The 15009-nt window shown below is 47.1% G+C and overlaps 1 protein-coding gene across 3 annotated transcripts in view; it reads left to right on the top strand.

Moving 5' to 3' along the window:
- The window catches only part of LOC116981393, a 55275-nt gene that overhangs the window by 35481 nt on the left and 4785 nt on the right, over positions 1 to 15009 (top strand). Inside the window, exons 5-7 of one of the 3 annotated variants that reach the window (XM_033034437.1) lie at positions 7884 to 8023; positions 12238 to 12356; positions 13564 to 13677. In XM_033034437.1, the coding sequence (XP_032890328.1) occupies positions 7884 to 8023; positions 12238 to 12356; positions 13564 to 13660 (356 nt within the window). In that variant the 3' untranslated portion in view covers positions 13661 to 13677. Of the gene's footprint in view, positions 1 to 7883; positions 8024 to 12237; positions 12357 to 12821; positions 12905 to 13563; positions 13678 to 15009 lie in introns of those variants that run through there. The other 2 variants (XM_033034439.1, XM_033034440.1) reach the window with 2 other exon arrangements.

Genomic DNA, 15009 nt, shown 5'->3' with positions numbered 1-15009 from the left:
ATGAGAACAAACCTGGCCTGAGTAAATTGGAATCAAAGGAGGCAAAAGCTGTAATTGAACTATGAAAGGCCTTTAAAGTTGGCATGTTTCAGCTCGAGTCTAAGTGCATTCCAATGGGAGCAAAGGTTCGGAAAATTAAATCCAGAGCTTCCTGAATGATCAAACAGCTAGCGAATAAAACAGAACAATAAAAGAAGCGCTTAGAACATGGAGCAGTACAGCGGAGGAACAGGCCCTTCGGCCCATCATGTTCGTGCCGAAAATGAATCCAAGTTAAACTCATCTCTTCGAACTGCACGTGATCCATATCCATTCCCCGATTCTTGCTGTTGAGGCAATGCAGCGCAGGTTCACCAGGTGAATTCACGGGATGGCGGGACTGACATATGATGAAAGAATGGGTCAACTGGGCTTGTATTCACTGGAATTTAGAAGGATGAGAGGGAATCTTATAGAAACATATAAAATTCTTAAGGGATTGGACAGGCTAGATGCAGGAAAAATGTTCCCCGATGTTGGGGGAGTCCAGAACCTGGGGTCACAGTTTAAGAATAAGGGATGGGCCATTTAGGACTGAGATGAGGAAAAACCTTTTCATCCAGAGATTTGTGAATCTGTGGAATTCTCTGCCACAGAAGGCAGTGGAGGCCAATTCACTGGATGAATTGGCTAATTCAAGAGAGTTAGATTTAGCTCTTGGGGCTAACGGAATCCAGGGATATGGGGAAAAAGCAGGAACAGGGTACTGATTTTGGATGATCAGCCATGATCGTATTGAATGGCGGTGCTGGCTCGAAGGGCCGAATGGCCTATCCCTGCACCTATTTTTCTATGTTTCTATGTTATCTGTGAGCTTATCTAAAAGCTCCTCGAATGCCAGTTTATCTCCCATTATTGCTAACAAGAGTCTGGAAGTTCAGAGGGAAAATAAGAAAGGAAATAAGATTGGTAAAGGGGGAGCATGGGAAAATAATAGTCAAGGGTGGAGAGTGATTTATTGTCATGTGTCCCAGACAGAACAATGGTATTCTTATTTGCAGCAGCACAACAAGATTTTTTAAACATAGTTCTCAGTAAACAATATAATAAACAACAAAGAAAGACTAGTAGTAAACATACAGGGGAAACTAAACATATTCACCTGTGTACGTAAAGTGTTGTAAGAAGTGATATGGGGCTCATCACAGCCTCAAAAGGAAACTTAAGGGCCTGTCCCACGAGCATGCGACAAGTGCGACCTAACGTGGTCGCTTGAGCCGTACGGCCTCGCGGGGCCGGTCCCACTTGAATCGCCTGAGCCATATGGAGTTGTGCGGAGTTGGTCCCGACATTGCGCGAGGCTCCGAAAAACTGACCGTGTTGAAAAATTCCGTGCGGCAACGGCCTGCCGGCCCGCAGCCGCATTGAGGCCGTACGCACCACCTCGACGGGCGTGCGCAGCATCTCGACGCCGGACGCAGTATCTTGACGCCGTATGTCACGCGCGAACTTCCCGCGGACTTCACTCGAACTTCACGTCAACTCGTACGGGATCACTCGACCTCCGCGCGGCCCCGGCTTCCGGTTTGGTCGCGCTCGCCGCATGTAGTCGCATGCTGGTGGGACCGGCCCTATACGGGTATCACTCGACCTCCGCGCGGCCCCCGCTTCCGGTTTGGTCGCACTCGCCGCATGCAGTCGCGTGCTCGTGGGACCGGCCCTTTACTCTTGTGGCCAGAGGGTATGACTGAGATACTACACGAAACCTTAACCAAGGAGGAAGATATTCATGAGCAAAAGAAGATGTTCTTGAGATTCAAAGATTGAGATGTAATGGATTGGTTAATATTTGCTGGTGAGTGGTGCAGCGGTGAAATTGCCACCTTACAGCACCAAAGACCCTGGTTCGATCCTGACTACAGGTGCTGTCTGTACGGAGTTTGTACATTCTCCCTGTGACCGCGTGTGGGTTTTCCTCAGGTGCTCCAGTTTCCTCCCAGGTTTGTAAGATAATTAGCTTTGGTAAATTGTAAATTGTCCCCAGTGTGTGTAGGATCGTGCTCATGTACGGGGTGATCGTTGGTTGGCGCAGACACAGCGGGCCGAAAAGCCTGTTTCCACGCTGCATCTCTAATGCCTAAAGTCTAAATTCTAAAGAGATTACGAGTTGGGCTAGCTGCATAAAGTGGATGTCACGTCACCCAGTCCAGACAGGATGCATCTGAGTTTGCCGAGGGAAATCAGAGAGGATGTTGCAGAGGCCCAGACTTAATCTTCGCAGCAGCCACAGATTCAGAGCCGTGTCATAACTGGAAAGTCACTAATTGCAAAGTCAGTCCGAAGAAGAGTCCCGGCCTGCAACGTCACCTCCCCAGATGCTGCCTGACCCGTTGAGTTCCCCCCGCATTGCGTTTTCACGCGGCCACAGGGAGAACATACAAACATTTGGACAGGAGCATGGATAGGGTAGGTTCAGAGGGACACAAAAATGCTGGAGAAACTCAGCGGGTGCAGCAGCATCTATGGAGCAAAGGAAATAGGCAAAGTTTCCGGCCGAAACGTTGCCTATTTCCTTCGCTCCATAGATGCTGCTGCACCCGCTGAGTTTCTCCAGCATTTTTGTGTACCTTCGATTTTCCAGCATCTGCAGTTCCTTCTTAAACACTAGGTTCATAGAAACATAGAAAATAGGTGCAGGAGTGGGCCATTCGGCCCTTCGAGCCTGCACCGCCATTCAATATGATCATGGCTGATCGTCCAACTCAGTATCCTGTACCTGCCTTCTCTCCATACCTCCTGATCCCTTTAGCCACAAGGGCCACATCTAACTCCCTCTTAAATATAGCCAATGAACTGGCCTCAACTATCTTCTGTGGCAGAGAATTCCAGAGATTCACCACTCTCTGTGTGAAAAATGTTTTCCTCATCTCAGTCCTAAAAGATTTCCCCCTTATCCTTAATCTGTGACCCCTTGTTCTGGACATCCCCAACATCGGGAACAATCTTCCTGCATCTAGTTCAGAGGGATATGGGTCAAATGCAGGCAGGTGGGACTAGTGCAGGTGGGGCATGTTGGTCGGCATGGGCAGGTTGTGCTGAAGGACCCGTTTCCACACTGTATGAATCTGTGACTCTATAACAGAGTTCTTGGGGCGCATGTGAATTGATTATTGAAAGTGGTTGTCAAAGCAAATCAAATGAAGAGATGTATAGTCTGCAATGCAGGAGCAAGGAAGTCATGGTGAAACTTTATGAGGATTTGATTGAGCCATATTGAGCCAGTATATTGTCCATTTCTCTTTACATTATTTTGGAAATGAAGCCCTTTGTAAACGGCACAGTAGAAATTTACTGGGATGATTCCAGGAATGAGGATCTTCACGGATAAACTAAGGAAGCCGGAATTGTTACAGGCAGCACCATGGTGGTAGAGTCGCTGCCTTACAGCGCCAGAGATCCGTGTTTGATCTTGACCTCAGGTGCTGTCTGTACGGAGTATGCACGTTCTCCCCGTGACTGCGTGGGTTTTCTCCAGGTGCTCCAATGCTCCACAGACCTACAGGTTTGTACGTTCATTGGCTTCTGTCAATTGTCCCCAAGTGTGCAAGTGTACGGGGTGATCGCTGGTCGGCGCGGGCTCGGTGGGCCGAGGGGCCTGTTTCCGTGCTGCACCGCGATAGGGACTGTGAGGGAATTTGAAGGAGCTGTTTTGAATCATGGTTCTAAACCTAACCATGTTAAAAAAAAAACCCAGAGTAGATACAGAGAAGCAGTTCCAACTGGCAGAAGGATTAAGAACCAGGAGATATCAAGTGAAGGTAATTGGCAGAAAAATGAAAGGTTACACGAGGAAACATTTTTTACACAGCAAATGATTGGAGTCTGGAATGTTCCGCTGGGGCTGAAGAGGAGGCAGATTCCGCTGCAATGTTTAAACGGGAATTGGAGGGGAATCTTTTCCTGAAAGGGTGATGCTATGGTGAGATTTACTGGATTCTTCTTACAACAAGCTGGTGCAATCTCAAACGGTCTCCCTCTGTGTTGCAAACAATCTGTAACTCTATATGTTGCAAGAGTTATTCGCAAATTTGAAATTGTTGCTCCAGGTGATACAAGTATCTGTTTATTATGCCCCTGTCCCACTTAGGAAACCTGAACGGAAACCTCTGGAGACTTTGCGCCCCACCCAAGGTTTCCGTGCGGTTCCCGGAGGTTGCAGGTGGTTGCCGGAGGTTGCAGGTAGTGGAAGCAGGTAGGGAGACTGACAAAAACCTCCGGGAACCGCACGGGAACCTTGGGTGGGGCGCAAAGTCTCCAGAGGTTTCCGTTCAGGTTTCCTAAGTGGGACAGGGGCATTAAGATTTGCCTGTGTCCACTTGGAGGGTACCTCCACTCCAAAGAGGATCATCTTTTCCACAAAGCTTTAGCATAGCAGGTGTGGCACAGTGGCGCAGCGGTAGAGCTGCTGCCTTACAGCGCCAGAGACCCAGGTTCCATCCTGACTATGGATGCTGCCTGTACGGAGTTTGTACATTCTCCCTCTGATCACCTGGGTTTTCACCGGGTACACCGGTTTCCTCCCACACTCCAAAGACGTACAGGCTTCAGTAAAGATTGTAAATTGTCCCTCATGTGTAGGATAGTGCTGGAGATCACTGCACGGCGCAGACTAGTAGGGTGTATAACCTGTTTCCGCGCCGTATCTCTAAAGTAAACTAAAACTAAAGCTACTACAGCTGCTGCCTCACAGCGCCAGAGACCTGGGTTCGATCTCGAACTCGGGTGCTGCCTGTGTGGTGTTTGCATGTTCTCCCAGTGGGTTTCCTCTGGGCGGTCCCAAAAACGTGTGGGTTGCAGGGTTAATTAATCTCTGTAAAAAACTGCGCATTAATGTGCACGGACTGGAAGGGAAAGTGAGATAACATCTAACTAGTGTAATACAAAGTGTCAGAGTAACTCAGCAGGTCTGGCAGCATTCCTGGAGAGCTTGGAAAGCGGACTTTCCGGGTCTGGACGTTTCTTCAGACTGGCAGTCTTTGTTTTCTTTTGTAAACCAGCATCTGCAGTTAATTATTTCTATGCAGAACTAGTGTCAGTGGGTGAACAATGGTCGGCGTGGACTTGGTGGGCCAAATGCCCAGTGTCTGTGCTGTATCCCTAAACCAAATTGAACAGAAAAATCCCGTACGTCCATGACCAAGGCTTGTTCAGCCAGGATTAGCGGCTGCAAGGAGCAGCTTGTGGAATCTTGCGTGATTTAAAAAATAATAATTTTAGGAACAGTATTAGGCCATTCGGCCCATCTAGTACACTCTGCCATTCAATCATGGCTGATCTCTGCCTCCTAATCCCATTTTACCTGCTCACACTAGTTCTATGTGATCCCGTTTTCTCATCCACTCCCTGCACACTCAGGGCAATTTTACAGAGACCAATTAACCTGTAAACCCGCATGTCTTCAAGAAGTGGAAGGAAACCGGAGCACCCGAAAGAAACACACACGCTCTCAGGGAGAACATGCAAACTCCACACTGACGATACAATACGATCAGATAGAACTTTATTTATCCCAGGAGGGAAGCAAGACAGTGCACATATAGTCAGGATTGAATCCGAGGACTCTGGTGCTGTGAGGCAGCAGCTCTACCAGCTGTGTCAACTGTGCCGCCCTTGTCACTTGCGACAAGGATGAACTATTTACCATCTGTATCAATGACTTTGATCAAAAGGCAGAGTCTCGTATTCAATTTTGCTGACAACATAAATTTAGGAGGGAAAATGACTTCTGTGGAGGACGTAAGTTGTGTGCAAAGTTTCTGCAAAGAGACATAGAAACATAGAAAATAGGCGCAGGAGGAGGCCATTCGTCGCTTCGAGCCAGCACCGCCATTCATTGCGATCATGGCTGATCGCCCCCAATCAATAACCTTCTCCCCATATCCCTTGATTCCACCAGCCCCTAGAGCTCCATCTAACTCTATCTTAAATCCATCCAGTGATTTGACCTCCACTGCCCTCTCTGGCAGGGAATTCCACAAATTCACAACTCTCTGGGTGAAAAAGTTTATTCTAAGACTGTGGCGCCTGGTTCTGGACTCGCCCAGCATTGGGAACATTTTCCTGCATCTAGCTTGACCAGTCCTTTTATAATTTTATATGTTTCCTTCCTCAACCTTCGAAACTCCAGTGAATACAAGCCTAGTCTTTTCAATCTTTCCTCATATGACAGTCCCGCCATCCCAGGGATCAATCTCTGTCGTTGGAAAATGAGTTGGCAAGAAGTGGGTAGGTTTAGTATGAAATGGTAAAGTTCAAAGTTCAAAGTTATTTGTCACATGCACCAGAAGGTGCAGTGAAATGAATTTACCATGAATTTACCATGCTGCGTCAAATAAAATGTGGTGAGCGATGAGAATCTTGTAAACGTGGGTGTTCAGACATCTTGTGTGTACGGAGAGTGAACACCCAATTGCAGCTAGTAATTCAGAAAGTAAATGTTAAATGTTATGATGAGCAAGGTTTGTTTTAATACCTGGGAGAGGACCTTGGAAATGGTGCAACATGAATTAATTTTACTGATGGGAAGAGGGGTTTGGCCAATGGGTAAAACTGCAGATTAGGAAATTGAAAGCTGGACTGACTGATAGAAACATAGAAAATAGGTGCAGGAGGAGGCCCTTCGGCCCTTCAAGCCAGCACCGCCATTCATTGTGATCATGGCTGATCGTCCCCTATCAATAACCCGTGCCTGCTTTCGCCCCATATCCCTTGACTCCACTAGCCCCTAGAGCTCTATCTAACTCTCTCTTAAATCCATCCAGTGATTTGGCCTCCACTGCCCTCTGTGGCAGGGAATTCCATAAATTCACAACTCTCTGTGTGAAAAAGTTTTTTCTCACCTCAGTCTTAAATGACCTCCCCTTTATTCTAAGACTAAGAGTTATGATGAGCAAGTTTAGTTTTGATACTTGGGAGTGGACCTTGGAAATGGTGCAACGTGAATTAATTTTACTGATGGGAAGAGGGGTTTGGCCAAGTGGGAAATTGAAAGCTGGACTGACTGATGCACGTAATATTCGGGGGAAATGGATAGTGCAGGTGTTGAAAAGCTGCTTCCTGTGTTGGAGAGTCTAGATCGGGGAAAGCATGGAGTCAGGGTAAAGGGTCAGCTATTGAGATGAGGAAACATTTCTTGAGGTAATTTGAGACGGTTATTAAAGCTCTCCACCTTGCGAATCTGTAAATGTTCAAACACTGGGATATATTCGAGAAAGGCTGACACCTTTTGGAAACCGAGAGAATTGAATGAAACAGCAGGAAAGTGGACCAAACGCAGGATATTATTTGGCAGTAATATTTGAGGGCTGTAATCATAGAGTTATACAGAGTGGAAACAGGTCCTTCGGCCCTACTCGACATAGAAACATAGAAAATAGGTGCAGGAGTAGGCCATTCGGCCCTTCAAGCCAGCACCACCATTCAATATGATCATGGCTGATCATCCAAAATCAGAACCCCATTCCTACTTTTTCCCCATTCCCTTGATTCCATTAGCCCTAAGAGCTAAATTTAACTCTCTCTTGAAAACATCCAGTGAATTGGCCTCCACTGCCTTCTGTGGCAGAGAATTCCACAGATTCACAACTCTCTGGGTTAAAAAGTTTTTCCTCATCACAGTCCACGCCGATCAACATGTCCCATAAACACTAGTCTCACCTGCCTGTGGTTGGCCCATATTCCACTATACCTATCCTATCCATGTATCTGTCCAAATATTTTTTATATGTTGCGATAGTACCTGCATCAACTACCTCCTCCGGCAGCTTGCTCCACATACCATCCACTGTGTAAAAATGTTGCCCCTTTGCGGGACTGCCCATTTCACGACTGTGCATCTGTTCAAGGTGAGGAGACAAACCCAGTGGAAAGAGTGTGGCTCAGGAAGTCGGCGCTCAAAGAGATGGGAAGATCTTTTGAGATTGAGGTGCAGCAGGGCCTTGATGGGACAAGGAGCCTGAACTGCTCACACCAAGGATTCCAGGAGGTAAGAGCGTATTAATAATAATAAAAATATCTTTTATTGTCATTGCACAGAGGTACAACGAGATTTGGTATGCAGCTTCCATCCGATATAATAACTTAATTAACTAAAAATTTAGACACCCAGAAACAAGATTTTAAAAAAAAGTCTATGCCGGGTCGATGTGCGACGTGACCATCCGAGGGAGACAGTTCATGGGGGGGGGGGGGGGGGGTTGGTACTCAACAGGGCCATAGAAACTAGGTGCAGGAGTAGGCCATTCGGCCCTTTGAGCCTGCACCGCCATTCAATATGATCATGGCTGATCATCCAACTCAGTATCCTGTACCTGCCTTCTCTCCATACCCCCTGATCCCTTTAGCCACAAGGGCCACATCTAACTCCCTCTTAAATATAGCCAATTAACTGGCCTCAACTACCCTCTGTGGCAGAGAGTTCCAGAGATTCACCACTCTCATCTCGATCCTAAAAGACTTCCCCCTTATCCTTAAACTGTGACCCCTTGTTCTGGACTTTCCCAACATCGGGAACAATCTTCCTGCATCTAGCCTGTCCAACAAAATTTTGTACGTTTCTATAAGAGTACAAGCCGAGTCTATCCAGTCTTTCTTCAACCGGGCCGGTTCAGAGCAGCTATAGCTCTGGGGATGAAGCTGTTCCTAAGTCTGGAGGTGCGGGCGTCGAAGGTCTTGTAACGTCTGCCGGAAGGTAGAAGTTCAATCAGACTATTACAAGGGTGTGAGGAGTCTTTGTGAATGCTGACGGCCTTCCTGAGGTGCCGTGTATTGCAGGTGCCCTCCAAGGCTGGTAGCTGTGTCCCAATTATCATATTGGCGTGGCACATGCGATAGAGGAGGAGAAGTGGCCACCTCGACCCTGCTCTGCAATGCATAAAGATCAGGGTTGATCTTCCACCTCGTCTCCATTTTCCTGCACTAATCCCATGCCTCTCCTTACTCCATATATCCAAAAATCCTTCTACTTGTGTTTTGAATAAAGTACATGACCAAGGGCGGCGACGGTGGCACAGCGGTAGAGTTGCTGCCTTGCAGCGTCAGAGACCCGGGTTCGATGCCATCTACGGGTGCTGTCTGTATGGAGTTTGTACGTTCTCACCGTGACCTGTGTAGGTTTTCTCCAAAATCTTCGGTTTCCTCCCACACTCCAAAGACGCACAGGTATGTAGGTTAACTGGCTTTGTATAAGTGTAAATTGTCCCGTGTGTGTGTAGGGTAGTGGCAATGTGTGGGGATCGCTGGTCGGTGTGTACTAAATGTGCCGAAGGGCCTGATCCGGGATGTATCTCTGAACTAAACTAATGTCTCTGGAGATGTAGCGCAGGAACAGGCCCATCGGCCCACCGAGTCTGCACCGACCAGTGATCATCCTGTATATTAATGCTATCCTTCACACTAGGGGCAGCCTACTATCTTACCAAAGCCAATTAACCTCCAAACCTGTACGTCTTTGGAGCGTGGGAGGAAACTGGAAGACCCGTAGAAACTCAAACGATCACAGGGAGAACATACAAGCTCCGTACAGACTGCATCGAATGTCAGGATCGAACCCAGAACTCTGGCGCTGGCAACTCTACCACTGCGCCACCGTGCCGCCTATACAAATCTCCATTGTCCTCTGCTGTGGAGAATTCTAAGAATCCTCCAGGTTCCTATTGTAGGTTTTCCACAGCCAGTAGACCAGAGACCCGGGCTAGATCCTGACCTTGCGTGCTGTGCATTGTGCAAACTGTGCGTGCATTTTGCACGCTCTCCTAGTGCCTGTGAGTGTTTGCTCCGGGTACCGTGGTTTCCTCCCACATCCCAAAGATACTCCGAGCCGCTGAGAGTGTTCACCCGACGCCAGAGCTTCATCATCCGGCGAGAGGGCCTGAAGCATCGGGCTGCCGGAACGTCGACTGCGGAGGCCTCAATAGGCCCGACTATGGGTGAACAGGGGACGGGACTGGACTTTTGATGCCTTCCTCCACAGTGGGAACCATTGTGGGGGGATGTTTTTATGTTTACTGTTAAATTCTTTGATGTTGTGTCTTATCTTTATTTTTGTGCTGCAATGGCAAGTCAAATTTCACTACCCCAATTGGCGTATGTGATAATGAATAAATAAATGTCCTTTGTTTGTCCATCAATTGTCCTCTGCAAAATTGTCCCTATTGTGTATGGAGTGGATGAGAAAGCAGTATCAAGATAGAACTAGTGTGAACGTGGATGCAGTGAGCCAAAGGCCCTGTTTCCTGCTGTACCTCTGAAGTAAATTTAGGGAAGAGTTGTTAATAGCTGAGGAGTAGTGTTCGCTAATGGTCTTGGCTGATTCATTTTAGCTTGCAGGACTGGTAAATCCATACTCTTATCCGAGTCCCTCCATAACTTTACAAACCTTTTCATTACCTTAACTACCACACTCTCCTCATCCACGTGCGAATCAAACAATCAATATGTCAACTTTTTTTGGTGCAAACTGATCAGCAATCTCCGGAGGAATAGAATTTAGTTTAGTTTAGTTCAGAGATACAGCACGGAAACGTCAGCACACCGAGCCCGCACCGACCAGTGATCCCCGCATATTCACATTATCCTACACACACTGGGGACAATTTTTACATTTACCAAGCCAATTAACCTACATACCTGTACGTCTTTGGAGTGTGGGAGGAAACCGAATATCTCGGAGAAAACCCACGCGGTCACGGGGAGAAGGTACAAACTCCATAGTCGGGATGGAACCTGGGTCTGCGGTGCTGCAATCGCTGTAAGGCAACAACTCTACCGCTGCAGCCCCTTGCCACCCTGGGAGTTCTGGCAGCATTTGCAGTTTCTTTTCCTTCCCCTTGTTCTTTGTCCCAATGACCCAAACAGTCCTTCCAGGTGAAATCAGAATCCATTTTCACCCCTTCCATTTAGTATCTTGAACCAGACAAAGCCACCATTTTGTGTAGGAAGGAACTGCAGATGCTGGTTTAAACCTAAGATAGACACCAAATGCTGGAGGTCTGTTAGGATCAACAACCTCACCTCCTCCACTATAACACTGAACACCGGCGTGCCACAGGGCTGTGTGCTCAGCCCTCTCCTCTACTCCCTCTTCACCCATGACTGCATCCCTAAGTATGGCTCCAACGCCATCATAAAATTTGCCGACGACACCACGGTGGTAGGACTGATCAGTGACAACGACGAGTCAGCCTACAGGGAGGAGGTCCAGAACCTGGCAGCCTGGTGTGCCAACAATAACCTCATCCTCAACTCCAAGAAGACAAAGGAAATTATTGTTGACTTCAGGAAGAACAGAGGTGGCAGACATACCCCCATCCATATAAACGGGACTGAGGTGGAGCGCGTCTCCAACTACAAATTCCTCGGGGTACACATCTCGGAGGATCTGTCCTGGTCCCTCAATACCACCAAATTGATCAAAAAGGCGCAGCAGCGCCTTTACTTCCTGAGGAGGCTCAAGAAAGCTCACCTGTCCCCCCAGATCCTGACCAACTTTTACCGCTGTACCATCGAAAGCATCCTGACCACCTGCTTCACGGTATGGTACAGCAGTTGCACCGTAGCGGACAGGAAGGCACTACAACGGGTGGTGAAAACCGCTCAGCACATCATCGGTGCCCCGCTCCCTGCCATGGATGCCCTCCACCGAAAACGGTGTCTGAGATGGGCCGGGAAAATCATCAAGGACCCTTCCCACCCTAACCATGGACTGTTTGCCCTCCTCCCATCAGGGAGGCGGTACAGGAGCCTCAGGTCTCGCACAAGCAGGATGAGGAACAGCTTTTTCAATAACACTATTACACTGCTGAACTCGGAGTCCCGCCGCTAGATATCTTTAGTCCCTCCCATTTGTATACAGTATTTGCCTATGTACCAGTTTTTTTTTTCTAATCCATCCACATTCCACACATTGTTAACCAGTACTCTTTTACTCTATTGTATGCTTATTCTGTATTTTTATTTTCTACTTCTACTATCTTGCACTATGACTATGACCAGACGCTAAACTGCATTTCGTTTTACCTATACTTGTATCTGTGCAATGACAATAAAGTTGAATTCAATTGAATAACTCAGCAGGACAGGCAGCGTCTCTGGAGAGAAGAAATGGGTGACATTTCGGGTCGAGACACTTCCTCGGACCTAACATTTTGATAAAATTAAAAGTTATTACACACGACTGATAACTTCCGCTTTGCTTCTCAGGTAAAAGTACCACCTGGTGAGAAAGTCAAATTACTGCTTAGGAATTGCAGCTTAAAGAACCAGGACAAAGCTTGTGAAATATCCAGCTGCATAAAGAGATCCTACACTCAGCTTTACAGGTAAAGAACAAACCTTGCACTTTATTTGACCTATAAAAATTTGACATGACACACATTTTTTCACACAAAAGGTGGTGGGTGTATGGAACAAGCTGCCAGAGGATGTAGTTGAGGCTGGGACTATCCCAACGTTTAAGAAACAGTTAGACAGGTACATGGATAGGACAGGTTTGGAGGGATGTGGATCACACGTGAAGGCAGGTGGGATTAGTGTAGTTGGGACATGATGGCCGGTGTGGGCAAGTTGGGCCGAAGGACCTGTTTCCACACTGTATCACTCTGTGACTCTATGACTCTTTATAGTTGCCTTGGAGCAGGGTAAAAGTTACGTGTGTTGGTTGAAGGGTGTGTGTGCGCGTGTGTCTGTGTGTCACACTTACCGCCGAACCGGACCTGCACTCCAGCCTTCCGCGGGCCGTGAACAATGACTCCGCCGATCCTCACCTCTATTCATCTGGATTCCAGGCTCAGTTCCAGACCGGGGGAGTCTGAAGGAGGGCCCTGACCCAGAACGTCACTTTATCCATGTTCTCCAGAGTGGCTGCCTGACCAGCTGAGCCACTCCAGCACTTGGTATCCTTTTGTTTAGTTTAGTTTAGAAATACAGCGCGGAAACAGGATCCTCGGCCCACCAAGTCCGTGCCGACCAGTGATCCCCGCACACTTACACTATCCAACACACACTAGGGACAATTTACAATTATACCAAGCCAATTAGCCCACAAACCTGTCCGTTTTTGGAGTATGGAAGGAAATCGGGGATCCCAGACAAAACTCACACGGAGAATGCACAAACTCCGTACAGACAGCACCTGTAGCAGGATCGAACCCGGGTCTCTGGTGCTGTAAGGCTGCGCCAATGTGCCACCCTATTGTATATTAGCCAGCATCTCCAGTTCTTTGTGTCTAATACTTATAATCCCTTACTCGGTTATAGCCGACAATCGTCAATAACAGACAGTAACTTCCCCCCTGCCATTCCATGGTCCATTATAACAAGGATTTACAGCATCCGAGAAGAAGGACGGGAGTGGTATTTGCGACAAGAAGTTGTATTCAGGATGTGTGCTCAGGGTGATGTTTGTGTCAGGATTTGTGGAACCAGCAACCACCGCGATGCTGGCCCGGGTCTAACGTGGAGTAACGAGGCCATGCAGATGGATGAGAAACCAAGGGTTCATTTTAACATGTCTGTTTGAACATCCAGGACAGAAGCTGGAGCCTTCAATTCACTAATGAAGGAGACCAACTCCACCAGTGCATTGGGCTGCACCAGGAATTACGACTGGGACAATTCTCACTGAGTCTTCAAGGATGTCTGGTAAATAAATTATGTGCAACTATCGAACTGTCTATTTAGTTTAGTTTAGAGATACAGCGCGGAAACAGGCCCTTCGGCCCACTAAGCCCGCACCGGCCAATGATCCCTGCACATTAACACTATCCTACACATTGTAGGGACAATTTACATTCATACCAAACCAATTAACCTGTAGACCTGTATGTCTTTGGAGTGTGGGAGGAAACCAAAGGTCTCGGAGAAAACCCACGCAGGTCACGGGGAGAACGTATGAACAGCCCCCATTGTAGAGATAGAACCCGTGTCTCCGGGGCAGAAACGCGCTGTAAGGCAGCAACTCTACCGCTCGGCCACTGTGCCGCCCGATGTCATATCTATGTTGAAGATAGACACAAAATGCTGGAGTAACTCAGCAGGTCAGGCAGCATTTCTGGAGAAAAGGAATAGGTGACTTTTCAGACTTTTCTCCAGAGATGCTGCCTGACCCACTGAGTTACTTCAGCATTTTATGTCTATCTTCAGTAAACCAGCATCTGCAGTTCCATCCTACACAAACGATCTATGTTTTCAAGTCAAGAGCCAACCCTCAACTCTTCACCTCTAGACCCAAAGGCAGTAATTTATTCTTTAATAATTACATTATAATAACTGTAAACGTTACATTAGCCCATCCCATAATTCTATCCTCACCTCTGTGGTACCTTCCCTACTCTATAGCTCGATGGCGTTATACATAATTCATGCAAGCTATCAAGGTTATTTGTCTCACAGACACATGAATGACCCGACGCAGCTTTTGAAACTTCTCCTCTACATCTTCTTCATGTAATTTTGGAAAACATTCAGACAGATTTTGTTTCTAATTATGAGCAAGACATCACGGGAGGTGCCGAGGTCTTCAAGTTGATTATCAGGGAAGCAAAAAATGCAAAATGTAAATTATACTGCATGTTTGCAAATGCCAGACATTTTTGTCAAATAGCCATTCCAGTTTGATTATGGATTCTTAACAGGGTTTGCTGTTAAAAATATTGAAACAGACAACATTAACTAAGAACATACTGTATGAATTGGCAACAGGAAGAGGCCACTTGGCCTCCTCTGCTATTCAATAATATTGTGGTTGATCTGATTGTAATCTTAATTCTGCATTCCAATCTACCCGCATATCATTCTCCAGTTTTGTTTCCACAATCGGCTCATTGGTTCTTCATTGTCACATGTAGCGAGGTACAGTGCCATTTTTGTTGCATACAGTCCAGTCAACTATTACTATACATCACCACATCCCAGATGAATTACAAAGTGTATAGAAAGAGGATGGCTCAATCATGCAGCAGTAGAGATGCTGCC

Source organism: Amblyraja radiata, chromosome 15 (assembly GCF_010909765.2).
Source record: "Amblyraja radiata isolate CabotCenter1 chromosome 15, sAmbRad1.1.pri, whole genome shotgun sequence".
Lineage (NCBI taxonomy): Eukaryota > Metazoa > Chordata > Chondrichthyes > Rajiformes > Rajidae > Amblyraja > Amblyraja radiata.
This window is presented reverse-complemented; position numbering and strand designations above follow the sequence as displayed.